A 26,553-nucleotide genomic window follows, 5' to 3' on the forward strand; every position below is an offset into this window, starting at 1 on the left:
GATACACTTAAGTAGTCCCCGATCTTTCGTCGCGGCGAACTCGGAGGGTAATCATTATCAATGCTGCCGTGTTATCGAGACTTTTAAGTAGGTGTCCTTGAAGCGACGAACACCTCAGAAGTACGGACACCCGCTATTCAGGACTGAACATATATATTCAATGTTAAATTCCCGTCGGTATTCAAAAATCTTGTATCCTCTTGGCTCCTTCGAGAGAAAGCAGCTCGGTATGAAGAAACCGTAGCACTGCCACAATAAAGACGGGACGGATGGAGTTTCTGCTGGAGTCGCGGAAAGTGAAGTCTTTTCGGTACTTGCAAGCTCTCTTCCGTTTCGGAGATTTTTGTACAATGGGATGCATGGTGCAGGGTTCTAGGTAGGAAGATGTGCACCCATTCACAAGGCATACAAATACACAGTGTACTTACTTTGATAAGCGCACAGTCAATGCAGGGGCCGACTGAGAGTGCGTCGTCAGTCCCACGCTGACATGGCGAACCGGAAAATCAAGGTCGCCGCGGTCCCTAACAACAACTCACTGTAGCGCAAAGACGACGAAGTGTAGTATCTAACTGCGTACGTACTGTGTATAAAGCAGTCAAGATCATCGATTGAATCTGTCTCAGATTTGACAACCTCGACTCCGTGATCGATTGTCGTTGCCAGTGGCGACAGGAAGCGATACTAACGATGCGACGACGATGCGACAACTGAAGTGACTGAGTGGACTCCTGACAGGATGATTCGGGGTCTCGGGCTGCGTTTGAGGCTGGACCTGTCACTGCAGAGACACTGCCACTGGCCAGTCCTGGGCCGGTCGCTGCGGCACCAGAGAGGTGGTCCCTGCCGCTTATTACAGTATAGCCCTTCGAATCTTCATCTTTGAGTTCTTTTGACGCAGATAGGTACACTATTTTAGTTGGCTCACTTGGCAAGCGAAAACTTTGAAAGACAGACAGATGGAAACAGATGTTCGAAGGAAGTAAGGGGGTGAGAAAGAAAGTAAGCGCGGCTCGACAAACTCGTCTTGGGCCTTCATGCTGGGATGAAAAATAATAAGCGGCGGCAGCGGCTATGCTGTAGCAGCGGCTGTGGCTTCAATGCAACTGGGGAAAGAGGCTCAGGAGGTCCAGGACAGCAGCCGGCCAGCAGATGCGCGGTTATCTTACCTTCCATTGACTGGTACACTCACGCAAGTGGACAGCTCCTTGCAGAGAGGGGTTGCGTGGTGTTGCAGCAAGCGAGGCAAAGGAGATCCCCCAGATCCGGATGTGCCGCAGTCCGAGATGGGCCATTCAAAGGAAAGAGACGAAACCGAACTGGCGCACAACAATGCATCAAATCCCCAGTTCTCTGAATCGCGGACGGGACGGGGGCGGTGCACAGTGTTGCCTGGCTGCTGACTCTTTCAGTTTGGTTGTCGGTACCAGAAATTCGTAATGCTCTTTCCCAAGTGGCTCCATGTTGTACACTGCGTCTAGTGTAATCGAACCCTGGTTCGTTAGTTCTTTTTGTTGTTGGGAGCGGGACGTTGGACGGAAGGGGCGCATGGTAACGGAATGAATAGGAAGGGCCAAGCCTTGGAGTGGTCATCCAAGGTTTATGTTTGCAGTCGTCGTCATCATCATCATCGCCGACCTCCATCTCTTACTTCTCGTTATTTTTCTCTCTTTTCTGGTTTCAACCACTCTTTTTCCCTTTTCATCAATCCCTCAACTCGTCACTTTTCTTGGCTCCTCAGTTTACGTCGCCTCTTTGCACGTTCGCTTTTCAAAAGCCGTCTTTTTTTTGGTCTCAATACCACTATAAATACCCCCTAAACGCAAGGAGACATTCGCTTCGCCAGTATTCTCTCCGCCGATCGTTTCAGTATTGAGCTTTCTGGATGAATACGCTACGATAGTCTGCTTTTCGACTCCATTTCAGGCTGCAGTGTCATCGGACATTCAGTTGCCTCCCGGCTGCACAGCTTGCGTTACCTGGCTGCGTGACCTCGGCTGCCTCCGTCAAGCTCATCTCGCCTCTCCTTTTCATCACAACATCGTTCTTGTGGGTTAGGTTGGACTGCGACAAGTAATCGTCGACTTACTTTTTCCCTCCCCAATACCCTGTCATCATTTTGCAGTTTTTGTTCTTCGCGCAGTCGGATTCCAAGTACGAAGAAGCATCGGCGCTTAAGCCCTCCGAGACACGCCGGCCTTTTCTTGACCGGACCCAACTCACCGGCCCTTCCGCTCGGACTCCCCGACATTTGAGAGGAGCCGCACCTATCCAAAGTCGAAATCGCAAACCATCGCAACCATGAAGGGATACACATCATCTGCCCTTCTTCTGGGCCCTGCGCTGCTCTCTCAACTTGCCCTAGCACAGCAGGCACCAAACGGCGTTGTCCATTGGGGCATCCAGAAAAGGCACGAACCCAACGCACCAAACCGGCTTCTAAGGCGGGCCGGCCCGACGCACCAGGCAATTCTTCAAAATGAGCAGGCCCGAGGAGGATACTTTGCGACATGCGAGATGGGGACGCCTGGGCAGAAAGTGACATTGCAGTTGGATACAGGCAGTAGCGACGTATGGGTACCGGACTCGACTGCATCAATTTGCAATAAGGGCGCGTGTGATCTGGGAAGTTGTATGTGACCTGCCGCTCCCTTATACCTGAGACGGCGTTGATGCTAACTGATAAACGTATTAGTCGACCCAAGCAAATCGCAAACATACACGGTAGTAGGGCAAGGTGAATTTGACATTTCATATGTGGACGGCAGTTCGTCCAAGGGGGACTATTTCACCGATGTTTTCAATATTGGCGGAACAACGGTCACCAACTTGACGATGGGCTTGGGAGCTCAGACAGATATTGCGTACGGCCTGGTGGGTATCGGGTATGCTATCAATGAGGCCATTGTGGGAAATAGCCATTCCCTGAGTTCCCAATACCCCAACCTGCCCGTTGCCATGGTCGATGATGGGTTGATCAACACTATTGCGTACAGCCTCTGGCTGAACGATCTTGGTATGTATAGCGCATGTTCTCGTTGACACTGACGCAAAGCTGACAATGTGGCATTACATAGACGCGGGTGAAGGCAGTATTCTCTTCGGCGGCATCGACACAAAGAAGTATAAAGGCGACCTGACGCGAATCAGAATCTACCCTAGTAGTAACGGCTACTACTTCTCCTTCATCGTCGCCTTGACATCGTTACAAGCAATTAGTCCTAGCGGTAACGACACGCTTACCTCTCAGGAGTTCCCCATTCCGGTAGTGCTCGACTCGGGTACGACCCTGTCTTATCTGCCGCAAGACATCGTGGATCAGATCTGGCAGGAAGTCGGTGCAGAATACTCTGATAGGCTTGAGTTGGCTGTCATTCCCTGCTCGAAGAAGTCTAGTAACGGCTACTTTTCCTTTGGGTTTGCCGGCCCTGACGGCCCTCGCATCACTGTGCGGATGGACGAGCTGGTCCTCGATCTCACTAGTGGAGACCCTCCAAAGTACACGAGCGGACCGAACAAAGGCCAGGATGTATGCGAGTTTGGCATTCAGAATTCTACCTCTGCGCCATACCTCCTTGGCGACACCTTCCTGCGGTCGGCATATGTGGTCTACGATCTGGTCAACAATGAAATCGGCTTGGCGGAGACGGACTTCAACTCGACCGAAAGCAACATTGTGGCGTTTGCCAGCATGAGCGCGACGATCCCGTCAGCAACACAGGCGCCAAATCAAGCGGCGGTCACTAATAGACCCGTTGCAACTATGCCATCATTTGCGGCGAGTTCAGGATTCTCGGATACTGGTGGCTCGGGCAACGATGGTAAGGACGAGAATGCATCGGCAGGCATGCCAAGTGCATTCGGTGTCGCTCAGATGTCTGTGATGGGTATTGCGATGGTGTTTGCCATGGTTGGTTCTGGCGTATTCGTTTTGCTATAGGCTCTGCCATTGCATTCGGTTGGATTTGGATATGGCATTCCTTTTTTTTTTTTTTTTTTTTGGGGGGAGTTGAAACGCATGGAACGGGATGATGACGATACCCCGAGGGGCGTAGCGTTAGTTGAAAGAGTATTCGGTTTTGTTTTTGGATGGATCCTGAACATTACTCATTCATTACCTAGGTAGGACTTGGGTAGTTTGTTTATCCTATGGTCGGTACCTCCTTTACTTGGACTAGGCATCATGGCTTGAAACAGTGAGGGATGGCAATTGGGTATGGTATTGAGCTACTGTTCTGTTTGGAGTGGTTTGTTTATAGTGCTAGTAATGTATGATCAGTGTTCAACCTTCAACGAGTCTCGGATACCAACTGTCCACAGAAGATCAAGCCAGTGAGGTTGTCGATGTGGGTTCGTCGTGGCACGCTTCAGTTGATGATAGTGTATGGACCTTGACGGTTCTTGGGGAGCTGTGGATGGAGTACCCAGTCAATGGACGCACGCCCCCAAGATTTAGCGCCATGGTACCCGCGCGATGGCCCCAGCAAAGATAAAAAGGACCCACTTAAAAATTTCGTGGGCAATGCTTTGGTAGAGTTCGTCCCGACTCCCCCCGCCGTCAGTTGCTGCCGCATCCGCATCCGCATCCCGCATCCTGCCCCGTGCTTCTCCTTTGGAAACTTTAGGTAGTTTTCCAAATCCACGGCACCACTCCTTCCTTCCCACCAGTCACTCCTTTTTCTCCCCTCCCCCTTCGCTGCGTGTGAGTGAAGATGAGGGTGATTCGGGCTGTTGCTACTCTCCACGCCGGCCGCGCTGCCGCCGTGCGCCAGGGTGTTCGCTCCGTCAGTCTTGGAGCATGCCGCGCCGCCGTTGAGACGCCGTCCCTCCGGTCGACCGGCTCCCAGTTCGAGAGCCGCCGTCTGTTCAGCAGGTCCTCCTACCTGAGGAATGCTAACATGACTGCGGCCGAGATTGCGTAAGATATCTCCCGTGAAACGAAGGCTGTCATGGCTGGCGTCATGGCACCGGGGCAGCATGCCACAGCAGCAGACCCAGCTGACAATACGCGCTGTATTTCTCTAGTCTTAAGCAGGCCAAGGAACTCGCCGCTTCCAACATGACCCCCGAGGCCGCTGCCGCCCGTATGACCCCCGAGGAGGCCAAGAGACTCGCCCGTGTCCGTAACATTGGTATCGCCGTATGTGAACCCCAAACGCGCCCGAGATGAAAGATAAGAGACCGAGGACAGAGGATGGGGAAAGAAGCTAAACAGCCAGCTATATACAGGCCCACATTGACTCCGGCAAGACCACCGTTACCGAGCGCATCCTTTTCTATACCGGCAGAGTCAAGGCCATTCACGAGGTTCGTGGTCGCGATGGTGTCGGTGCCAAGATGGACTCCATGGAACTCGAAAGAGAGAGGGGTATCACCATCCAGTCTGCCGCCACTTTCGCCGACTGGAAGAAGAAGGAGAAGGGCGTGGAGGAGACCTACCACATCAACTTGATCGATACCCCCGGCCATATCGATTTCACCATCGAGGTCGAGCGTGCTATGAGAGTCCTTGACGGAGCCGTCATGGTTCTCTGCGCTGTCTCTGGTGTTCAGTCCCAGACCATCACCGTCGACAGACAGATGAAGCGCTACAACGTCCCCCGTATCTCTTTCGTCAACAAGATGGATCGTATGGGCGCCAACCCCTGGAAGGCCGTCGAGCAGATCAACACCAAGCTCAAGATTCCCGCCGCTGCTATCCAGGTCCCTATTGGCTCTGAGAAGGAGCTCGAGGGTGTTGTCGACTTGATCGACATGAAGTGTATCCGTAACGACGGTCAGCGTGGTGTCAACCTCAAGATCTCCAAGGAGATTCCCGCCGAAATCAAGGAGCTTTGCGAGCAGAAGAGACAGGAACTTATCGAGAAGCTCGCCGATGTTGATGACGAGATTGCCGAGATGTTTCTCGAGGAGCAGACCCCTACCCCCGAGCAGATCAAGGCCGCCATTCGCCGCGCTACCATCGCCTGCAAGTTCACCCCCGTCCTCATGGGTTCCGCCATTGCCGACAAGGGTGTCCAGCCCATGCTTGACGCCGTTTGCGACTACCTCCCCAACCCCAACGATACCGACAACACTGCCCTCGACCGCTCCAAGGGCGAGCAGCCGGTCAAGCTCGTCCCTTACAACTCCCTTCCCTTCGTCGGTCTTGCCTTCAAGCTCGAAGAGAACCCTTACGGCCAGCTTACCTACATGCGTGTCTACCAGGGTTCCCTCAAGAAGGGCGCCTACCTCTACAACTCCCGTGGCAACAAGAAGGTCCGTATCCCCCGTATCGTTCGTATGCACTCCAATGAAATGGAGGATGTCAACGAGATCGGTGCCGGTGAAATTTGCGCCGTCTTCGGTGTCGACTGCGCCTCTGGCGATACCTTCACCGACGGTGGTCTCCCTTACTCCCTGAGCTCCATGTACGTCCCTGACGCCGTCATGTCGCTCAGCATCAAGCCCAAGCGCTCCAGCGACGCCGACGCCTTCTCCAAGGCCATGAACCGCTTCATGCGTGAGGATCCCACTTTCCGTCTCCACGTCGACGAGGAGTCGGAGGAGACCATCATCAGCGGCATGGGTGAGTTGCATCTCGAGATTTACGTTGAGCGTCTCCGCCGTGAGTACAAGGTCGAGTGCGAAACTGGCCAGCCCCGCGTCTCTTACCGTGAGACCATCACCCAGAAGGCCGAGTTCGACTACCTCCTCAAGCGCCAGTCCGGTGGCCCCGGTGATTACGCCCGCGTCGTCGGCTGGATCGAGCCCAACCCGAACGGCGGCGAGGACAACCACTTCGAGTCGCGCGTCGTCGGCGGCACTATTCCCGACAAGTACATCTCTGCCTGTCAAAAGGGTTTCCAGGAGGCCTGCATCAAGGGACCCCTGCTCGGCCACAAGGTCATCGGCTCCTCCATGGTCATCACCGACGGTGCCACCCACGTTACCGATTCGTCCGATTACGCCTTCAACCTCGCCGCCCAGATGGCCTTCGGCAAGGCCTTCACCGCCGCCGGCGGCCAGGTGCTCGAGCCCCTGATGAAGACCACCATCTCGGCCCCCGCCGAGTTCCAGGGTAACATTCTCATGCTGATGAACAAGCGCGGCACCATTGTCGATACCGAAGTCGGCGCCGATGAGTTCACCATGGTCGCAGACTGCTCCCTGAACGCCATGTTCGGTTTCTCCACCCACTTGCGCGCTGCCACCCAGGGCAAGGGCGAGTTCTCCATGGAGTTCAGCCATTACGCTCCTGCGCCGCCCCACCTCCAGAAGGAGTTGGTGCAAAAGTACCAGAAGGAGCTCGAGGCTAAGCGCACAAAGTAAGCTGGCTGTTGAAGAACTGAAAAACTTTGAATTTGCTTGCTGCTGCGGTTGAACTCGAGAGGCTCGCGCTGCTGGCCCTCACGCGGCGCTTGCCTTCAGCCTGAGAGTCAGGTTCGGACCTGGTCTTGGGGCTCGAATCAAAGGCCGATTTCGAGCCGTCAGTCTACCCTGGACTTGATGTTGTTGAACGGTCGAAGTAGCGTCCTTCGGCTAGATGATCATTGCTGCTCTGGCCTAGACACGACGGACTATTCTTCCCCATCAGATGATTCATGACTGGGGAGGCGTGTGAAGGCAAACAGATCATCTGGTTGTATCTATGCTAAAACGATGTAACCCGATTAGCATTCTTGTAACTCTTGAACATACAGCAGCGTGGCGGCTTTTCTTTCTCTTGGTATACAGGATGTCCAGTGTTGTACAGTACATAGATCTGTAGTATTTTATGTGTGATGACAAAAAGAAAAGGGGTATTTTGTACATGTATGGAATGGTTAAACTACCTTGGAAACGGTTGCTTCATGGGTTTCGGTAGAGCAAAAGCGAACATAATCTCTTCTCTCATTAAGATCATGGTGTCGAACCTGGCTGTAATGTGATGTTCATGAACGCGCTTGAACACTGCCCCGATACCTTGTCCATCTTTTGGCAAGGATGCCGAGTTTGTGGCTATCAACAGCCTGAACCCACAGCTCACAGTTGGCGGAAGCTGTCTTAAACCACATCATCCACACGGCAATTGCAACTATCGTGGGTATTCAAAACCATCATTTACGACGTCCTTCCTCTATTATGTACAAGGTGTAAAGTGTCTAGCGGGAGGATACCGCTCTCATGTAAATGTCGTACAGTACATCATTTAACAGCATTTTTTTATGTTCTCGAGCCGGATACTTGGTAATTTTCAATATCATGACTCATGACCCTTGCCATCTAATCGCGCTCCCCATTTAAAGACGACGGAGGATATCCTGCACAACCTCCTCGGTCTTAGCCTTACCGCCAAGATCGGGGCTGAGCAGCTTGCCCTCCTCAAGGTTAGCATCAACAGCAGCGTAGATCTTGGCCGCCGCCGCCTCCTCGTTGAGGAACTCGAGCATGAGCGCAGCAGAGCGGAGCGTAGCGATGGGGTTGGCAATGTTCTGGCCCTGAATGTCGGGCGCGGAGCCGTGGCAGGGCTCACCAATGGCGAAACCCTCGCCGACGTTGGCCGAGGGAACGAGACCGAGCGAGCCGACGAGGGCGGCGGCGCCGTCAGAGAGAATGTCACCGTACAGGTTGGGCGCGACAATGACGTCGTAGGCCTCGGGCTGGCGGAAGAGCTTGTACACCATCGAGTCGACAATCTGCTCCTCAACGGCGACCGAAGTGAAGCGGCCGGCGGCGAGGGCCTCACGGGCGGTGGAGCGGAAGAGGCCGTCGGTCTGGGACAAGACGTTGGACTTGTGGGTAACGGTCACGAGAGGGCCCTTGTGGATGGAAGGGGAACCGCCCTCGCGGATCTTTTGGCGGCGCAGGGCGATCTCACCGGCAATGGTGGCGATGCGCGACGAGGCGCGCTGCGAAATGCGCTTGATGGCCTCGGCCACCTTGCCTTCGGGCGTGTCGTACGTCTTCTCCTCCTTGACGTACAGGTCCTCCGTGTTCTCGCGCACGATCACCATGTCGATGGGCTTGACGCCGGGGCCCCGGACCGACTTGACGGGGCGCACGTTGGCGTACAGGTCGAGCTTCTTGCGCAGGGCGACGATGGGAGAGGAGTAGCCCTTGACGGCCTTGGTGGGCGAGCTGACGGCTCCGAAAAGGGCGCCGTCGCACTCGGACTTGAGGATCGAGACTGTCTCTTCGGGCAGGGCGTTGCCGGTCTGCTCAAAGGTTTCCCAGCCGGCCTTGAGGTCGATGAACTCGAACTTCAGGCCCAGAGAGGCCGGGAGAGCCTCGAGAATGCGCCGGCCGGCGGGAATGACTTCCTTGCCGATGCCATCACCGGGGATGAGACCTGTTGGCAGAAAGCGGGGTGATTAGCAGGGCGCTGTTTTTTCCCAGCAGCAAGCAGCATTGGATGAAGACATTGGGAGAGATGAAAGGGTTAGGAAGCTGCTAACCAATCTTCAGAGTCCTGGCCGCCATCTTTTTTTTCTGTTACAAGTGACTTTGTAGAAGAGAAAAAGGAAAAAGTCTCGAGGAGTGGAGAAATGCCGACGGAGGAAAAGACAAAGTACCGCGGATAGCTTCCAAAATGTTGGACGAATCATACCTTAGCATGGCTCACCAGGGCCGGGATCGGACCAAAAGCGCCATAGTGAAGTGACTAATGGCATGTTCAACAAAGAGACTAGCCTGTTTGGGAAGTAAACATGCAGCATTCTCCAGGTTTATTGATCGCTGCGGGCTGTTCCGCAACTTTTCCAGGATGGCCTGTCAGTAAGGTGATCTACTGTAGAGTGCCTATGCCTCGACATCTCTGGCTTACGCAGCATGGTAGAGGCGGCAGTGACGGAGAGTGAAGGACAACCTGGGAAAGATGACAAGACTCGGAGTATCCGTCTCCAAAGGACGTCATTTCAGAAAACATGGAGAGAGCAGGCCATATATGCTCTCGGCATCGCCAGCGCTGCCCATTTTCACGTGTCCTCATGGACAGTCCACAGGCCGTGGTAATGTCAACGTAGCATGATTCCACGTGTGGATTAGGTGGACGCCGGTCGTTTCGAGGTTTGGGTGTCATGATGGGAGTCCGGTTCCATCGTCTATTGCGCCAGGGGCACCTCCAATGCGAAACACTGACTTGAAACATCGCGAGATCGGGTTGAAGGGCGCCAAGCGTTTGTCACGGAGAGCTATCCGCCGGCCACATACAGGAGCGGGATGTATGATCCAGAGAGGGAGATGTCCGTGGATGTGAGTATGTATGTTTGCGTGCCTGTGTCAAGCCGGCATATGGTGAACATCGAGGATTGTACGACAATTAACTGAAAGGAAGGCAGCCAGACTGAAAGATGGGAGTCTTAAGTTGTAAAAGCTTGACATGTGTGCCCTTGAAATGGACTTTCCAATCACAACCTCACAACCACCAACACCGGCTAGCACTAACAACCCCCCCAAAAAGCTCCTTAATTTAGACTGTTTGTGACAGCCAATAGCTTCATGCAAGAGCCTAGGCCAACACGCAGCCTTCAGCTTCTGTGGCACCTCATCGTGAACGTGCCAGTCTGTTGGAAGAGTTTTCTTCTCCATTACGATAGCCTCAATGGCAAATGTCTGGAAATAGTCTCGGATTGGTTGGTTCGTGCCGCCTGGGCAGTGGCTATAACGGGATTCCTATTCCGATCCAAAGACCTCTCAGCAAAACAAAGTCAAGGCCTACTGCGTACATAGGTACCCATGGACCTGCAGCGACGTGCACTTCCCTTGTCTGCATCAAAAGACCCAGCGCCACATACGCTATTGCAGTGCGACTCCGCTCGCCTGAAGTAGCCGTACTTTTTAAAGCACTGCTCATTAAACGCGCCCCGGCCGTCACTTGTAGTGTAAACCCTCGACTGCCCGGTAGCACCACGTAAATCTGGGGAATTTGCGATAGTTGCTTGTCTCTTTCTCTGACCACACTACCTCTACCTACCTCAAGTTTATCCCTCATCATTCTGTTCATTGTTGTTCATCAACATCCATCTACATATATCGCGCCAAGTGTCGCTGACACTCCCCCAACTTCTGCGCTACAATTATCCGCGACACGTTCTACGGACATCCCTACAAGCAAACAGCTCTCCCGATTTCTCGTCATAGCGTCGCCAGCTCCACGCGCGCATCGCTTCCCGTCCCTCCAGAGTCCCTGTTCCTCGGGTCAGGACCGTAGCTCCTCCTTATAGTGGCGCGTGGGGAAGCCGCTTCGAGTCTGTTACAACACGAAGACCCCTTGCGCAGGGTCCAGGGGCTTAAAGGAGGCACGCCCGTTTGCCCCGATCTCTCCTTCCCGACGCGACCACGATCCTCGACTTCCCTTAAACAAACAGTCAGATCCTTCTTCTCTTCCAGTCGACTTGGACCTGTCGGCTACAAAAATCACCAGAACCAACCGCTCCTGCCACCTTGCCACAACCTACTACTCATCACCTCGTGGCCCGACGCTTCTCAACTTCCCTAGGTCTTGCTCGAGCTCGAAAAAGTCAGCAGCCATGAGCGCGGTTAAGAACCTTCGGGCTATGTTCGAGCAGAAGGGGGAGACGAGTCCCCCGGATCGTGGCAGGTCGCCAGTCATCTCTCCAAGTAAGCAGCAGTCTTCTGTTCCGCCATCTTCCACTTCCAATTGTCGCCATTTCCATCACCTGTTTACCTCTTCTCCAACTGCACTGGTCATCTTGGGTGTTGTTATCAACCACAACATCACACTATGCATGGACCGGACTAATAGCTAGTGTCTCTTTCAACCTCTAGCCGATTCTCCTAGGCCTTTGAACAAGATTAAAACGAGCTTCATTGCGGTTGAGAAAGGTGGAAGACTCGGGCTTCAACGGGAAGGCAGCAACGACTCCGAGACGCCCACACAACAAGCCCCAGCCGGCCCAGGCGACATCACAAGTCCTTTTGCTCCATCAGAAAAAGCCAATGCCGTTGACCAGATTATGGAGAAAACATCAGCACCGGCGAGTCCCGAGGCGAACCGTATACCGGCCGAGTCTCCAAAAGCGAACCAGAATGCTCAGAGTCCGATACACTCTGCTCAAGAACCACGAGCACAGAATGTAGAATCTTCGGCTAGCGCATCGGCGGAACCCAAGAGGTTGGAGCTAGATGGGGCTACCAGCTTATCTACTACGGAGAGTGACTCAAAGTCAGCAGAGAAGACGCAGGCACCCAATGGAGCCGGGGCTGGCAAAGACAAAGAGACAGATCCCAGCAAGCCGGCGGCGCGGACCGTCCCGAAAACAACAACAAAATCGAACCTCCCACCTCTTTCAACGTCTTCGGCCAACAAGACAGTAGCTAAGCCTGCCAAATCCCCCATCATTGCTGAAACCCCCAAGGCGAAAAGCCCTACGACCGCATCCAGTCAGACTCCGGGCAAGACCGCTACCCCGAAGCCTTCGGCGGCAAAGACCACGAAATCTTTCGGTTCCTCGCTCAACAAAAAGCCATCGTCCTTGGCCCCATCTCCTGTCATCACTGGAAGCTCCAAGCCCAAGGCCAAGTCACCTACACGCCCAGCCGCTCTCCCAGAACGCCTCACCACTCATACGGCTGCTTCTGGTTCCAAGCTCGGCAATGCGCGCGCCCAGTCGCAGACTCGCGAGCGAGGTCCTACCCCGGCTAGCCGTTCCTCTAGCAGAGCGAGAGTGCCATCCTCTACTATGTCGGCACCGAAAACGGCCACCTCGACCCTCAAGAGACAGAACTCGACCAAGAACCGGCCTCGCCCTAGTTTAGGTGTGCCTGTGAAGCAGACTGCGAAGGATCATCCGCCAACGAAGAAGGAGAAGGAAGTGGACGAAGGTTTTTTGGCACGCATGACGCGTCCAACCGCGGCATCCGCCTCCAAGACCGCTGAGAAGGTTGTCACATCCCCACCCAGGAGGTCATCGGCCACCCCCGGACCTGCCGCGAAGAGAAGTCTCAGCAAGCCACGGACCAAAAAACCTGCCACTAAATCTGCAGCACCATCTGCGGCTACGACACCGAAACAGTCTCGTGCTGGTTCAGCTGCGGCCAAGGCTGAGCCGGTTCCCAAGGCAGAAGAAGCTGTTGAGGTGCCCCTCCCCACTGTGACTGAGACTCCCCAAGAAGTTGCTCAGCCGGTAGAGGAAGCCACCGAAGCTACCCAGGAGGTCTCGGTACCACCGTCGGACGCGGAGGCTGCCGGTGCTCCCCAAACCCCCACTTCTGACGTTCATGATGTTAAGGAGGAGATGCCAGCCCAGGAGACTGAAGCTGCCCCCTTGTCCGCTGCCGAGGTTGTTGATACCACCGATGCTGACATCTAGGAGCACGGCGAGGAGAAGTCTGCCAGCACTTCGGAATTTAAGCACACTTCTGATTCGTAAAAGGAAGCCAGAAATGGTGGATGCGATCGCTTTTTGGCCTGTAGAGTCTTTTTTAATCACCCCTATTACTTGTTCGAGACAGTGAAAGAGGGGGATGCAGTGTTACTGGGTTAGCACATTTCATGATACCTTTGTAGAAAGACCAATCACACATTTGTAAGAAAGTTGGCGACGCATGAAGTATGAATGCATAGCAGATAGTGGGTTGTACAGCACCCTGGAGCAGGATGAATTGATTCCTTTCCTTATTAGTATTGGTGAAATCTGTTTCCACAGTGAGTGCTGATGATTTGGTTGTCATGCATAGATCATAGCATACAGGATGCCAGCTCGTTGTCTTTCTTGGCCTCATACCTCATATTCACATGGCAAGAACCAAGGATGAGCTCTGCTTTGCCAATGTCTATTCCTTTCCATGTTTGTCCAGTCTTGCTAAGTCGTCTAGTGTACAATGGAATGACATCCGTATCGTACACTGCGCACAGAAATGGTTGGCTCCATTTCAGGTTTGGGATCCTCCCAAAGTGCGGTGACTCTTCCTCCTCTTCTTCTATTCCTCTCCCTTTCCTTCCCAACAATGCCGTCATTTTCCCAAATCCATGTCCTATCCCAACCGTCCATCCTTGAGACCCTCCTTCTTCTTCTTCTACCCATCTATTTTACCTTGCACAAAACCAGCCCACCAACTTTCCTCTCCACTGCCTCCCTAACCTCCAACACACCTCTATCAGTGTTCACAAACAAACACTCGCCCAGCTGCAACCCCTTCATGTATCCCGCGGGAAAGCCCCTTGCCACACGGTTCAGCTCTTCCAGGGAGGCAGTCACCAGCCTCGAGGGCTTCGAAATCGGCTTCAGCTCCTTCAGGACGGGTTCCTCGTTCCAGTACTTGAGTCCCACCCACAACCGGCGCGTGGCCACGTTGGCACTGGTCACGGGCTCGGGCTCGTAGGTCATAAGGGCCTCGGGCGTGGGCGGGTGAGGACCGCCCCGCGTGATGGAGGAGATGAAGCCTGCGCGGTGCAGGGCCAGGGCGAGGGCGAGGTTGTACTTGGTGTTGGGCAGAGAGGTCAGGCCCAGGCGAGCGCGCGAGGCGTTTTGGAGGTGCGAGCACATGTTGGTGATTTGTTGAATGCCCATTTTGAAGGTTGGTGATGCCCGTGTGGGACTTTTGTGTTGCTGAAGAGATAAATTGGGTATGTACTGGGTGGTGGGTTATAAAGAGAGAGAAGTCGACCGTCGTCGCGTAAGTCGTCGGGTCGATCGGCTGGTATGGCTTGGTCCGTCCGGAGTAGAGTGCTCGGGAGATGCGGCGGCGAACTGGGGACCTTGCGGGATGAAGAGAAGGATGATGCGGATGAGGAATCGGTGCTGCAGCGACGGGGCGTCTTGAGGTTAGTCTAGGCGTGCCGATGAAGTTTCGCGGGACACAAAAAAAACAAAAAAAACAAAAAAGAAGATTGCAACGCACACAAATCGGGAGACCGTAGCTGTTGCGCACAGTTGGGTGGCCGTCACGGGTCGGTGGTCGTGATGGAGGAATTCGGACTTCGGAGGAGCCGTAAAAACAAGTGGAGGTTCGGGAGTCGCGAATGCGGCGCGCAACGGGGTCCGGATGCGAATTGCGGTTTCGAGGTCTCGATCGGGGTGGCTCCGTCAGGTAGTTGTGCTGCCGATTTTTTGTCCCCCTGCTGCCCTGTCCGCTTCTGCCGTACGGCACTACATACGGGCTGGCGGGCGTGCGTGCGTTTGCTTGGCCGCCGGGGCCGTGTGGAGGACGGGCAGGGATGGTTCGAAAAAAGACCTGAGCGCTGAAAGAGTGAATGACCTCCACTGTGCCTTGCACCAAAGTCACTGCAGAAGAGACCCCTGCTGCCCTGAAAGGCCTCCCTCCCGTGGGCCAGAGAGGCTAGCCAAAGGTGTCTGCCCGGTGGGGCTTTCTATGTAGCTCTCCAGGTTCAGGTTATTGGGATGGATCCTGCTTAGGTACCCCACCTTTTTTCTTGTCTTTCCCTCCCGCTCCTTTCCCTAGGTCCTCGTCAATTGTGAAAGAAGGACTGGAGAGTGTGACAATTGACTTGCTCGTGCTTCTTTCTTGGCATCCCACCTTAAGCGCCCAGGCGGACCATCCAGTGACCATCCAGGACGATGCAACCACCAGGCAAGGTCACTTCTACCGGCACTAGGGGTCGCATCACCGACCTATCGTGCGCGCTGGTTGGATGGCTGTGTGCTGATTGCGCCATGGAGTGAGAGCCGAATGTGAAGAACCAGACCACGGTCTCCTGCAAGGGTATTAAGAGGTAGGGTACTGTCGCAAAGACGCGGAAGCCGAGTGGCTTTTGTTTTCTTTGGGTTCCGTCATCTCTGATATTAGGCGTGATAGCCCTCGGTTGGGAAGCTGAGAAAGTTTGCTGTCTTTTAGTTTTCTCAATCCTTTCTACCGTTATTGTGTTGTTGTGTTTGTTCACTCAAGCGAGTTCGTTGGTCACAAAAGATGGCCGCCCGTGAAGGAGAGGAGAACGTCGGCACGTTGTAAGTTTGTCTTCCGTTGATCCCATAAAGAGGTGATATTTCCTGGGCGCATTCTGACTGATAGATTCGCTTCATAGCTTTGGTGATATCCATTACTTCTACGGCCCTCCAACAAATAACCCGCCTCATCACAGGTTCGACAAGGGCTCCTATGTATACCTCTTCGAAGATGCCAACTTGGGGCGCGCACGGCTGGAGATTGCGAACCAACCTGGAAGGGAAGATCAGGATGCTTTCGATGGCTGTAAGCATTAGGATTTCAGAGTGATAGCTCGGGACGACAGTGGGAAGGCTAACACCATGTGTCGCCAGACCTCGACAAAACCCATCTCGAGTACGATTACAACCACACCTGCCTTGTGACTTTGACGGTTGGCGAGGTCGAGGGCTACGAGGAGTGGCATCTACCAACATTCGACCCTCATAACCAGGCCAAGTACCACTACAAACTTCACTCGCTCGACATCTACTTTCACAACCATCAAGATGCTCTGCAATTCGTCAATGGCATCCGGCGTGTGCTCCCTCCTCACCAGTGCGATGTCCACAACGAGCCAGGACCGCCTCCTCGGCACGATACCGAAGTCAGCGCGGTAGTCCAGCAACTCGAGAGGGCAGCAATCGCTGACCACGGTACACCCCCGACCACTCTATCACAGCCTCCGCAAGTTGGCGCAATCCAGTCTTTTGCTCCGCCGCCCATGTCTGCAGTGTCTGCTTCCCACGATCACTCGACACCATCGCCTCAAGCATTCGTTCCGATGGCCTATAACCCGGCTGCGCCACCTGCCGCCGAACCCGTACGATACCGCGAGAAAACGCCTCCCCCAGAGGATGCCGCGGTGAATCCGTTGCACCAGACTCTGGCCTACGATGCGACCACTCCCTTCTCACCAGGCCTGCCTCCCCCCAGCGGTCGCGGGCCCTTGAGCCCAGGCATTCCTCCGCCAAACCTACAGCACCCGCCTGGAGCTCCGACCTTTGCTGCTCCTCCCCAGCACAGCGTGACCTCGCCCGGCTTCGCGCCCCAGGGATTCGGCGCGCTTGGAGGTGGCTACCCGACAGGCCTCAGCCAACCGCCCGTACACCCCGGCGTACAAAGGTCTGTCACCATGCCTGGTGGGCTCCCCAGTCCCGGTCTCGTCAGCCCTGGATTTGCTAGCCCATATGGCCAAGGATACCCAGCACAACCTGCTTCGGTCGCTGCGGTTGGCGGCTACGGAGCCGTTCCTCCTACTCCCACGCCACCTGGTGCTAGTTACGTGGCTGCGCCGTCGCCGATACCGCCGTCGATGCAGCAAGGAGCGGGTTATGGACAAAATGTCGCTGGTCAGCAAGAGTATGGGGTCCACCATCAGTTGTATGTGCCTGAGCAGAAGAAGGGTAGGCTAGAAGAGGGTGCGGGCAAGTTGGAGAGGGGAGTGACGGGCATGCTGAAGAAGTTTGAGAAGAAGTTTATTTGAGGGGTGGCGGGGCGTTATTGGATGAGACGTGTTTGGGAACCTTATTAGCGGTTTAGGTGTTTTGGGGTATACCAATGGAGAACAGATTCTACATCGTCAGTGCGAACGTCACATAACAGCCAAGTGACATTGTGATCGGATAAAAGAGTTTTGACAATGGCATCACCCAATCCATCGATCTCCATTGTAAAAGGGTTAGGGTTGAAGGTGACTCTAGACCCACGATGACAAATTCAATGCGTTTTGACCTTTTTTTTTTTCGAGTTCACATGGAACGAAAGCGCCGCATGCCGACGCCGCCATATCTCAATTCGAATCAGCGCTTAGTTCTATCTCAGATCCACGTGTCGTCTCACCCACCACCGCAGCAATTGGTTTGAAACACAAAAAGAAATGTTCATGCGCCAAATCTCCTCCAGAGAAGACCCCGACCTCTTCACCACCATGTCCTCATCCGGTCGCATCACCAACAACGCCGGCGCCGGTGTCGCTCCCACAGCACCCGCAGTCGAATACCACAACCCAACAGATGATACTACCCTTTCCGTTGAGGACAACAGCAACACAACATTGGATGACGTCTGGGGCGACGATGGTGATGACAACGATGATGATGTCTGGGGCGACGACTCACATGCTCACTCCCACTCACATGAAGATCACCATCATCATCACGAAGCAACGGTGAGAGGCCATGGTGGGCATAATCACCCGTCAGACATCCCCCGCCTCCAACAGGAACACACCACAGCCGGCTATCGTGATGGCATCACCGTTGCCAAAGCCGAGCACGTGCAGGCTGGGTTTGACGAGGGGTTTGGGCTGGGAGCGACGATCGGCGCGATGGCGGGGCAATTGTTGGGGGTTTTGGAGGGGTTGAGTTTTTCTCTTGGCTCTTCTTCGTCGGCGAAGGGGCGCAGACCACCACAGCAGGAGGATGATGAAGGACAAGGGGAGGAGGATATCAAGGAGAGAGTCAAGAGGTTGTTGGTGGAAGCAGAAAAGGATCTCAGCGTGCACAGTATCTACGGCAAGGAGTACTGGGATGAGGATGGGACTTGGAAGTTTGAGGTCCCAGGGGAGACAGAGGAGCAGCATGAGCGGTATCAACATCCTGAGCGAGAGCAACCGCAACAACAAGAGCGACAGAGGGATCAAGAGGACATGGAAGAGGAGGGCCAAAAGAGAGAGGAAAAAGAAGCAGAGCCAGAAATTCTCTTTCCTGATATTGCGCTAGCACATCCGCTCATCAAGAAGTGGGATCAGATTATCCGGACCGAGCTGGCGGAGAGGTTTGGCTTGGTTTGGGATGTTGCGGTGTTGCTGCCGAGGAGCGAGGAGGATGAACATGAGGAGGGTCATGAGCATGGTCATGTGGTGAAGGGTACGGAAGAGCAGAAAGATGCGAAGCCGGTGAGGGCGACTAGTCAGGCGCTGGCTTGGTGAAGGCTGGAAAAGATGAGGCCAGAGAGAGTGAATGGTTGAGGGACGTTTTGGTGGGGGTGAGAGAAGCTACAGAGGAAACTTGAAGGTTCTGTGAACTCGGGTCAAGAGTGTCTGCATCTTCTCACCCTGGACGGGTGTAAACGCCATTGTGACACCCCTTCGTTCTTGTTTTGGCTATCATGCCGAGAAAATATAACGTATTGATGGAGTAGTGTAAAATCTTCACCCCTGAACTTGAGAAAAAAAAATATGCCATAGATACGGCACTATGCGAATGTTTCCATGCAGTGCGAGAATCTTCCGAGTTTAATGATGCTATTCCCAAAATGCAACTTTAAAGTTTGTCAATGGTAACAAAGCATTACGAATGACTCGAGCCGGGGTTCACCCTTGACCCACCTTCCCAACAAGCGAGTCGCCCCGCTTACTGAAGGCTGAACAACGAAGGCCGAGTCAGGTATCCCGGGCGTTGTCATCCGTTATTCAGCAATGCTCCAGTCCGATGAGCTAAGCAACCATATGTACAGTGCTTGTAATTACAATGATACCACGTCGTACGGGAATCAATGACACCATTTCCAGCCAGTTAGGGAAAGGTCGTCGCATGATGGAGGATCTGCGAGCCTAGAGCCCTCCCGATCTGCTCTCCAGCGGACGCTGTTACCCTTTGTTGCCGATTTGCAGTTGATTACGGTAATCATGACGAATCCAGATCGGTCTCACAACGTGTTATCGGCGTTGATGGATTGCAGGTTCATCCCGCTGGTTTCAAGACGACCCCTGATCCCATGAGGAGGAGTTCATCGTATATAAGGACGACTGTGCCACATGCTCTGTACATTCAAATTCTTCCCACAAGAACGTCTACTCTTTCATACCATACTCTAATATACCCACACTCATACCTAATTAATATCCTTAATCAAGATGGCGCCCAAGATCGCGATTGTTTACGTAGGTATCCGTCGTTCTTGATGTGTCGGACAAACGGCTAATCAACAATCTCTAGTACTCTATGTACGGCCACATCAGGCAGCTTGCTGAGGCTGCCAAGGCTGGCATTGAGAAGGCCGGTGGCACTGCCGACCTCTACCAGTGAGTAGACCAATACTCTGCGATCCACCGCTTGGACGAGTGCGCTGACATATCCATCAGAGTCCCCGAGACCCTCTCCGACGAGGTCCTCGCCAAGATGTACGCCCCGCCCAAGCCCACCGACATCCCCGTCATTGAGGACCCTGCGATCCTCAAGGAGTACGATGGCTTCCTCTTCGGCATCCCCACCAGATACGGCAACTTCCCTGCCCAGTGGAGGGCCTTCTGGGACAAGACCGGTGGGCTCTGGGCCACCGGCGGTCTCTACGGCAAGGCGGCCGGTCTCTTCATCTCCACTGCTGGTCTCGGCGGTGGCCAGGAGTCGACTGCCATTGCGGCCATGAGCACCCTCGCCCACCACGGCATCATTTATGTGCCTCTCGGCTACGCCAAGGTGTTCGGTGAGCTGTCCGACCTCTCGGCGGTCCACGGCGGCAGCCCTTGGGGTTCTGGCACCCTTTCCGGTGGTGATGGCAGCAGGCAGCCCAGCGAGAGCGAGTTGAAGGTTGCGGGCATTCAGGGCGAGGAGTTCTACAACACCTTGTCCAAGCTTACCGGTGCGTGAGAAACTGCAACTGGTATGCATCCTTTGGTTGTAATGTGCGCGAAAGCGATGTCTCTGCGAGTGGTTGCTAACGGTGATTCTCCTTTAAAGGCTCGAAGAAGGCGAAGACAAGTGACACTGGCGCGAAAGCAACTGCTGTTGCTGCCAATCAAACAGCTTCGCAACCCAAGCCGGCGCCGCAGCAGAAGAAGGAACCCGTGAAGCAAGAACAGCAACCTACTAAGCAGAAGGAAACCAAAGAAGGGCCTTGCGGATTGCCGTCCAAATGCGTCATCCTTTGAAATTTGACAGTTTAGCATGCAATTGATACCAAGTCAAGACAGTTAACAGTTGATTTGTCCCACTCCTTGTTTTGTGAAAGGTCGAAGATACATGATCTGCTGGAGTGGTGAGGTTGAGCTCGACAAAGAGAAGCTGCAGTGGTGGTGGATGGTGCCGGATTGCGTTGCAAACGGGAACCGAGACCCCGCCCCCATATCCGACCTGCCTACATATTCCGTTGTGCCCGCCCTGCACGTGGAGGAGTGGGCGGGCGTGCCTGACATGTGGTGGAACCATGGACCTCACTGGCAAATGCCGACTCCACCCATTCTGCGAACGACGACTTGCACTCGTGCACGGATAATTTGCACTCGTGCACAGACCAGCCCCAGGAGACCCGGGAGGGTATATAATGCCGGCCACCCCTCCCACTTTTGCTCCTGTTTTCTTCTTTTCTTCTTCAGCTCTCTTTGCCTTTTGGCTTAGATCAAGTGTAGTATCTGTTCTTTTCAGTTTAATCTCTGAAAGTGCTCTACGGAGTACAATCGTGATTATTCTAATTTTTGCAACTCGGTCGGTTTCCCTCTGTGCTTGCACATGGTTACCTTCCACTGTGTCCCTGGTATTACACTGCCTCCAGGCGACGCGAACCACACTACATCTTGCTTGTGCTCACCCTCTTTCATTGCAATCCTGGGCTAGAAGCTCGGGGTGTGAAGAAGCAGGTTGCATATAGAAAGAACATGGTGAAATACCAGGATAGACTGGATCGGCGACATCGCGTCTTGATCCCGTTGGTCCTCTAGCTCGATGTCGGTAACCTGACACCATTCACAGGGTATTCCCAACAGACAGTCCAACTTCCCGCCTCGTATCTGAACGATACAGCCCAACTTCTATCGCGTATACCAGCCATCTTTCACATCCATTGCGGACGGTGAGGATGTCGGGGTTCGATGATCTGACACCATCTATCGGGTGTTCGCATCTATCACTTCTCGACCTCCGTATAAACATCGCGATCTTCTCACCCAGCGATTCTACTTCTCTGTGCTCTCAACCATTGTTCATCGTTGAGCCCTTGCTCCATCCTTCCCGTTGTCGAAGATAAAGTTCCTACAGTCTTTTGTCTCCTTCCTGTAGCCACAGCCTTCGCGTCATCATGGTATCGCGATGCCTTCTGCTCGCAAAAGCCACTCTTGGGCTCAGCCGGCAATTGCGTACATTTCCCATCACTACTGGATGTTGATCTTGAAGATCTAGCTGCCGGGCTTGAGAAGGGCTCATTCACCACCACCATCGATCTCGTCAATGCCTATACCCGCCGTATTCTGGAGGTGAACTCTACCCTCAAGGCTGTCACCCAGCTCAACACCAATGCCCTCTCGATGGCGTCAGAGGATGCTGCTCGAACAAACGGCACGATCATGGGTCCGTTAGATGGCATCCCAATCCTGCTCGAAGACAACATTACCACGCCAGACAAGATGGATAATACAGCCGGTTTATACGCTTTGGTCGGAGCCAAAGTGTCCGATGACAGCACAGTGGCCGCTGAGTTGAGGAAAGCCGGCGCCGTCATCCTTGGCAAAACAAACCTTTCTCAATGGGCCAGCAATCGCAGCAAAAATTACACATCAAGCTGATCTGCTACCAGAGGTCAGACTGAGGGAGTGGTATACTATCCTCAGCAGGACCCGTCGACAAAATCCCCGACTACGTCGGCGCCTGCGACTACCTCGCCCTGCGCGGTGCTCGAATTGGCGTCCCACGTAATCTCATCGAACTCGACGATCCTGCCTTCGACCCTTGCGCGCCCGTCCTCCCCGCCTTCGAAGCAGCTCTCTCCGTCCTCCGCTCCGCCGGCGCCATCATCATCAACGACCTCTTCCTCCCCGGCTATGAGACTACGAAAAAGGAACAATCTGTCTTTGAGAACCTCGTCTTAAATACTGACTTCCCCCGCATAGCGACCTATTTCTCCTAGTTGACAGTCAACCCGCACAACCTCACTTCGCTGAAAGACTTCGAGCGTTTTACGCATTCCGACGAGAGGGAAGGCTGGCCGGAACGCGACACGCTCGCCTGGGACCGCGCTTTCAACATGAGTGCTACCATCACTCCCGCTCAAGCATCGGGGAATTACACCTCCATTCAGTACTTCGCCGGCGAGCTGGGGCTATTGGGAAATATAAGTTGGGGATGGATGGTACTATAGATGGGATTGTCGACACACATTGGTTTGTTTACTATCCATTAATACCACATGCTAGCGTGGTTTTCGTGAATGTTCGCAGTGTTGCACATCGTTTTCATCAACTCGACGTAAGGCGATTGTTGATCTTGACACCGAACATAATCGATCGGTGGAGGTTGAAACTCATCATATGAACAACCCGATTATAAAAACCCAAAACTTCAAAGATATACAGATGGGTGTCTCATACCGACCACCAAAGGGGCCGAGATTAGCACGTCATCACCGATTGGTAATCTGTCTGCTGCGGGGGATACGACTGGGATCGGCTGGCAGCCTATCAGGCGATATCTCTCATCAGAACAAAAAAAAACATAATACATCCAGAATTCAACCATAACTACATCAACAACACGACTATTTCCATCATCGAAAGCTCTCTTTATCCTACTCATTAAAAGTTCGTCTGGATAAAACCATGCCACCCACCAAAACTCCTGACGATGATATCGAGAGCGGCCAAAGCCAGACAACCACTATCAACGAGGAGACGCCGCTGTTGATAAGCCAAAGTGATCATCGAGCAGGGCCTGATGATGATACTGTTGAGGAGGCAGAACAAGATGAAAGAAGCAGATATACGCGCAGTTACTTTGCTTGGAGGATATTCTGGACTGTTGCTGCGATCACAGTGACGGTTATCTTTGTCAAGGCTTGGATCGATGCTGGGGCGGATGTCAACGTGGGTTGCTGCATCATCACCTTCCCCAGGACTTTTTTCGTAAGTGTTTGACTTGGACTGATACTAATGGACCTCATCATCTCTAGTTCGACCTGAAGGGAGCGCTTAAACGGGCTTTGGGTGGTGGTATAAGCGGTGCTGCGGCCATGGTGCTTCAGGTGTTGCTTTTGATGGTATGTGATCTTTTCAACTCTCACCGTTGATGTTGAGCAAGGCAGTCACTTACCCTTATCCAGCCCTTACGAACCATCATGAACTACCAATACCGCTTCGGCACCTCATTCACCACCGCCACCAAGACTCTCTACCGACAGGGTGGCCTCCGTCGGTACTACGATGGAATGGGAGCTGCTCTCTTTCAAGGTGAGTGAGGCCCTATCAACAACTCTCAAAAGTCCTTGACTCAAACGCAAAGCACAACCGCAGGACCAGCAGCCCGTTTCGGCGACACCGCCGCCAACGCCGGCATCCACGCCCTTCTCCAATCCAACTCCTTTCTCAAGCGCCTGCCCATCACGATCCAGGATATCTTCGCTTCGCTCTGCGCCGCCGCCTTCCGGATGATCCTGACACCCATCGACACTTTGAAAACCACGCTCCAAGCTCAGGGACCCCGAGGCACCGCCATCCTCCGGCAACGTATCAAGACGGACGGCATCGGCAGTCTCTGGTGGGGCGCCTTTGCGACGGCCGCGGCGACTTTTGTGGGCAACTACCCGTGGTATGCGACGCATGATTATTTGCTGGAGATCATACCGGAGCCGGCGAAGCACCCGTTGGGGATCTGGTTGCTGAGATTGGCGTTTGCGGGATTCGTGGCCAGCGTGGTGAGCGACTCGGTGTCGAATTCGTTGAGGGTGGTGAAGACGTATCGGCAGGTCAACGATAAGAAGGTCTCTTATTGTGAGTTTGGACGGACGAGTCCTTCCCCCCTTTGTTTGTGAATCTTCAGCAAGAGGATTGTTTTACGCTAACATGTTGTGTCTAGCCGAAGCAGCGAGGCTGGTTATTGTCAATGATGGCATCAAGGGCTTGCTTGGCCGCGGATTGAAGACGCGGATTTTGTGCAATGGCCTTCAGGGCTTGATGTTTTCCATTCTGTGGAAGTTGTTTCTGGATTTGTAAGTTCCCCTTTGACCAAGTCAGAGTGTCCAGTTTGACTGACGAGAGTCCGGACGTCTTAGGTGGAACAACAAGACTGCCCATCTTTGAATAGCAGTCAAGGTTTACATCTGTCGCACTTTTGCACTGAAAAGATGAGTCGGGACACGCTGGCAGTCATCGAACCATTCAGGCAATCGTGGCTGTCCGATAGTCAATAGATGTTTGTCTCTCGGTGATTACAACAGGCAGCAGCTAAGGATTCTAGAACTACAATACGATTTTTTTTTTTTTTTTTTGAGGCACAAAGTCAGTAATATTAGAGTTGAGACACACGTATACCATCTCACCCCGTACCCCGCAGACACGGAGAAGAGGAAGCAATAAACTGCCATAAATCCGGCCATGCCGTGTATATACGGATGGGCAAGTATTATTGGACAGACGAAGCGGGATTGTATCCTGATATGTATGTATGTGTTCAGAATGCGCAGTATGTATTGCGTAGCTCGGACATGTCTGTCGGTAGGGTACATATCGCAAAGGCAAGGGCAGCGTATGCGGGGATTGCTCTGCACGTTGACCTGATTGCGTGCTAGCGCCGACTGGAAATAGAAGATGGAGGATGGGATGGCCGGAAGAGCTCATGGCGGTGATCTAGATGGGATCTACGTAGATCCTTTGTGCCTCTCTTACTTTGCACAAGCTTCCCTTTGTTGGACCCTTTGCACTGTACATAGTGTACACAAATAGACGATTGACCATGCCCAAATCAGTGTCGACCAAGGACAACCGCGCAGGAACAGAAGATCGAGTGTATGCACAGCCTGGACCGAGTGGTCGTGGTGATCTCAAAGGACGGTGGCAGTGGGTAGGTATCCCGTCAGACGTCCCACTCAGCCACTCCCTTGAGAACCGACCTTGGTTGTAAGTTGGAGATCGGCCTCAGATAAAGCCACAATAGATGGCAGTGCGCTTGGACATGGACAAGAGACCGAGGGGCCCATGTTAGCCACGAAACAATCAGTGAGAGTTCCAGGACATCGTCTTCATATGTATGGTTGAGTGCTGTGGTTGATGTCGTCCAAATAGGTAAAAGTGCCCGTCCCTGAAAATGAAAGAGGACGTTCGGTTGGGATGGGAAAGCGATCCACTGTGGGACTTTGGTGTTCCATTCGTTGTTTTGATGCCGTGGGGTTCAAGACCGCCTATGTAACAGTTTGGCTGTCTGTTAGTGAGGGTCTTGGGGTGTGATATTCTTCGAGGCAGGAAAGTCATGAAAAAGTTGAACTTGAAACAACAACGAGCCTACATAGGTCATAAAGTAAAGTCTTTCTAAAAACAGTCTTTTTCCCGGTACCCAGAGATGTAGTTCACGGTTGTTGCCCTGCACCCTCTTGTTGCTCTTGCAGTACCGCCCTACCGGATTCCCAAGGGGTATGGTAAACAACTGCGCAACACCGCTGGGGCAACACGAGGCGGCACTGCCCAGTGGGGGCCTGCTGGATGGACCGTTGACAGCCCCTGCCAATTTGTTTGGCTTCTGAATGGCCCAAACTCAGGCCTTCCCTGTCTCTCTTTTGCTTCCACTTCCCAGCCCTCCCAGGTCGCACGCTTGCCCGCCCGCCCGCCTTACCGAAAGATTAGGTGGAAAATGCGAAGCATGATAGCGATTTCCTCTTTGTTCTCTCTTCCAACTAATTGAACCCTTTCAACTTCATCTTGGTCGATTTGTTCAGCCGCCAAGGCGGATTTTTCTGTTTCCATCGCCCATCTGCTTAGTCGTATATCTCCAT

At 53.5% G+C, this 26,553-nt stretch overlaps 9 protein-coding genes across 9 annotated transcripts; 7 read left to right on the forward strand and 2 right to left on the reverse strand.

The window, feature by feature from the left end:
- The first annotated feature begins 2,089 nt into the window (after positions 1–2,089).
- On the forward strand, positions 2,090–4,106 carry B0T23DRAFT_94554 (aspartic peptidase domain-containing protein). The gene is made up of 3 exons (XM_062842025.1): positions 2,090–2,632; positions 2,696–3,016; positions 3,078–4,106. Exons 1-3 carry the CDS (start codon positions 2,302–2,304, stop codon positions 3,938–3,940), a joined length of 1,515 nt encoding a protein of 504 aa, XP_062696085.1. The 5' UTR covers positions 2,090–2,301; the 3' UTR covers positions 3,941–4,106.
- A 606-nt stretch (positions 4,107–4,712) lies between these two features.
- B0T23DRAFT_310610 (putative translation elongation factor EF-G, mitochondrial) lies at positions 4,713–7,311 on the forward strand (the record flags this gene model as incomplete). The annotated part of the gene is made up of 3 exons (XM_062834593.1): positions 4,713–4,918; positions 5,026–5,140; positions 5,230–7,311. 3 exons carry the CDS (start codon positions 4,713–4,715, stop codon positions 7,309–7,311), a joined length of 2,403 nt encoding a protein of 800 aa, XP_062696086.1.
- Positions 7,312–7,860: 549 nt separating this feature from the next.
- B0T23DRAFT_375219 (homoisocitrate dehydrogenase mitochondrial precursor) lies at positions 7,861–9,553 on the reverse strand. The gene is made up of 2 exons (XM_062836890.1): positions 9,417–9,553; positions 7,861–9,310 (listed from the first exon to the last, which is right to left on the reverse strand). The coding sequence occupies exons 1-2, from the start codon at positions 9,439–9,441 to the stop codon at positions 8,262–8,264; spliced, it is 1,074 nt and encodes a 357-aa protein (XP_062696087.1). The 5' UTR covers positions 9,442–9,553; the 3' UTR covers positions 7,861–8,261.
- Positions 9,554–13,993: 4,440 nt separating this feature from the next.
- On the reverse strand, positions 13,994–14,679 carry B0T23DRAFT_94603 (ribosomal protein S8). Its single transcript, XM_062842026.1, has one exon. The coding sequence runs from the start codon at positions 14,490–14,492 to the stop codon at positions 14,007–14,009; it is 486 nt and encodes a 161-aa protein (XP_062696088.1). The 5' UTR covers positions 14,493–14,679; the 3' UTR covers positions 13,994–14,006.
- Positions 14,680–15,701: 1,022 nt separating this feature from the next.
- On the forward strand, positions 15,702–17,528 carry B0T23DRAFT_375225 (uncharacterized protein). The gene is made up of 3 exons (XM_062836891.1): positions 15,702–15,887; positions 15,965–16,131; positions 16,200–17,528. Exons 1-3 carry the CDS (start codon positions 15,850–15,852, stop codon positions 17,348–17,350), a joined length of 1,356 nt encoding a protein of 451 aa, XP_062696089.1. The 5' UTR covers positions 15,702–15,849; the 3' UTR covers positions 17,351–17,528.
- B0T23DRAFT_375226 (uncharacterized protein) lies at positions 17,526–19,090 on the forward strand. Its single transcript, XM_062836892.1, has one exon. It carries the CDS (start codon positions 17,744–17,746, stop codon positions 18,794–18,796), a length of 1,053 nt encoding a protein of 350 aa, XP_062696090.1. The 5' UTR covers positions 17,526–17,743; the 3' UTR covers positions 18,797–19,090.
- A 301-nt stretch (positions 19,091–19,391) lies between these two features.
- Positions 19,392–20,894, forward strand: B0T23DRAFT_375228 (putative 1, 4-benzoquinone reductase). Its single transcript, XM_062836893.1, has 3 exons — positions 19,392–19,750; positions 19,806–19,891; positions 19,952–20,894. The coding sequence occupies exons 1-3, from the start codon at positions 19,724–19,726 to the stop codon at positions 20,454–20,456; spliced, it is 618 nt and encodes a 205-aa protein (XP_062696091.1). The 5' UTR covers positions 19,392–19,723; the 3' UTR covers positions 20,457–20,894.
- Positions 20,895–21,660: 766 nt separating this feature from the next.
- B0T23DRAFT_402910 (uncharacterized protein) lies at positions 21,661–22,704 on the forward strand (the record flags this gene model as incomplete). The annotated part of the gene is made up of 3 exons (XM_062838724.1): positions 21,661–21,724; positions 21,861–22,148; positions 22,412–22,704. 3 exons carry the CDS (start codon positions 21,661–21,663, stop codon positions 22,702–22,704), a joined length of 645 nt encoding a protein of 214 aa, XP_062696092.1.
- A 688-nt stretch (positions 22,705–23,392) lies between these two features.
- On the forward strand, positions 23,393–25,606 carry B0T23DRAFT_402911 (mitochondrial carrier domain-containing protein; the record flags this gene model as incomplete). The annotated part of the gene is made up of 8 exons (XM_062838725.1): positions 23,393–23,656; positions 23,743–23,829; positions 23,893–24,019; positions 24,083–24,559; positions 24,645–24,777; positions 24,979–24,980; positions 25,202–25,287; positions 25,511–25,606. 8 exons carry the CDS (start codon positions 23,393–23,395, stop codon positions 25,604–25,606), a joined length of 1,272 nt encoding a protein of 423 aa, XP_062696093.1.
- Between the last annotated feature and the right edge of the window lie 947 nt (positions 25,607–26,553).

Source organism: Neurospora hispaniola, assembly GCF_033458365.1.
Source record: "Neurospora hispaniola strain FGSC 10403 chromosome Unknown B0T23scaffold_2, whole genome shotgun sequence".
In the NCBI taxonomy this organism is placed as follows: Eukaryota; Fungi; Ascomycota; class Sordariomycetes; order Sordariales; family Sordariaceae; genus Neurospora; species Neurospora hispaniola.

Excerpts from the sequence above, each read along its gene's own strand:
- B0T23DRAFT_375219 (XM_062836890.1), bottom strand. The coding sequence starts at position 9,441 with ATGGCGGCCAGGACTCTGAAGATTG. Across the intron at positions 9,311-9,416 it reads GGCCAGGACTCTGAAGATTG|GTCTCATCCCCGGTGATGGC; the intron begins GTTAGCAGCTTC and ends TTCTGCCAACAG.
- B0T23DRAFT_375225 (XM_062836891.1), top strand. The coding sequence starts at position 15,850 with ATGGCCGCCCGTGAAGGAGAGGAGAACGTCGGCACGTT. Across the intron at positions 15,888-15,964 it reads GAGGAGAACGTCGGCACGTT|CTTTGGTGATATCCATTACT; the intron begins GTAAGTTTGTCT and ends TTCGCTTCATAG. Across the intron at positions 16,132-16,199 it reads TCAGGATGCTTTCGATGGCT|ACCTCGACAAAACCCATCTC; the intron begins GTAAGCATTAGG and ends ATGTGTCGCCAG.
- B0T23DRAFT_375228 (XM_062836893.1), top strand. The coding sequence starts at position 19,724 with ATGGCGCCCAAGATCGCGATTGTTTAC. Across the intron at positions 19,751-19,805 it reads CCAAGATCGCGATTGTTTAC|TACTCTATGTACGGCCACAT; the intron begins GTAGGTATCCGT and ends AACAATCTCTAG. Across the intron at positions 19,892-19,951 it reads GGCACTGCCGACCTCTACCA|AGTCCCCGAGACCCTCTCCG; the intron begins GTGAGTAGACCA and ends CATATCCATCAG.
- B0T23DRAFT_94603 (XM_062842026.1), bottom strand. The coding sequence starts at position 14,492 with ATGGGCATTCAACAAATCACCAACATGTGCTCGCACCTCCAAAACGCC.
- B0T23DRAFT_94554 (XM_062842025.1), top strand. The coding sequence starts at position 2,302 with ATGAAGGGATACACATCATCTGCCCTTCTTCTGGGCCCTGCGCTGCTC. Across the intron at positions 2,633-2,695 it reads CGCGTGTGATCTGGGAAGTT|TCGACCCAAGCAAATCGCAA; the intron begins GTATGTGACCTG and ends TAAACGTATTAG. Across the intron at positions 3,017-3,077 it reads CCTCTGGCTGAACGATCTTG|ACGCGGGTGAAGGCAGTATT; the intron begins GTATGTATAGCG and ends GGCATTACATAG.
- B0T23DRAFT_375226 (XM_062836892.1), top strand. The coding sequence starts at position 17,744 with ATGTTCATGCGCCAAATCTCCTCCAGAGAAGACCCCGACCTCTTCACC.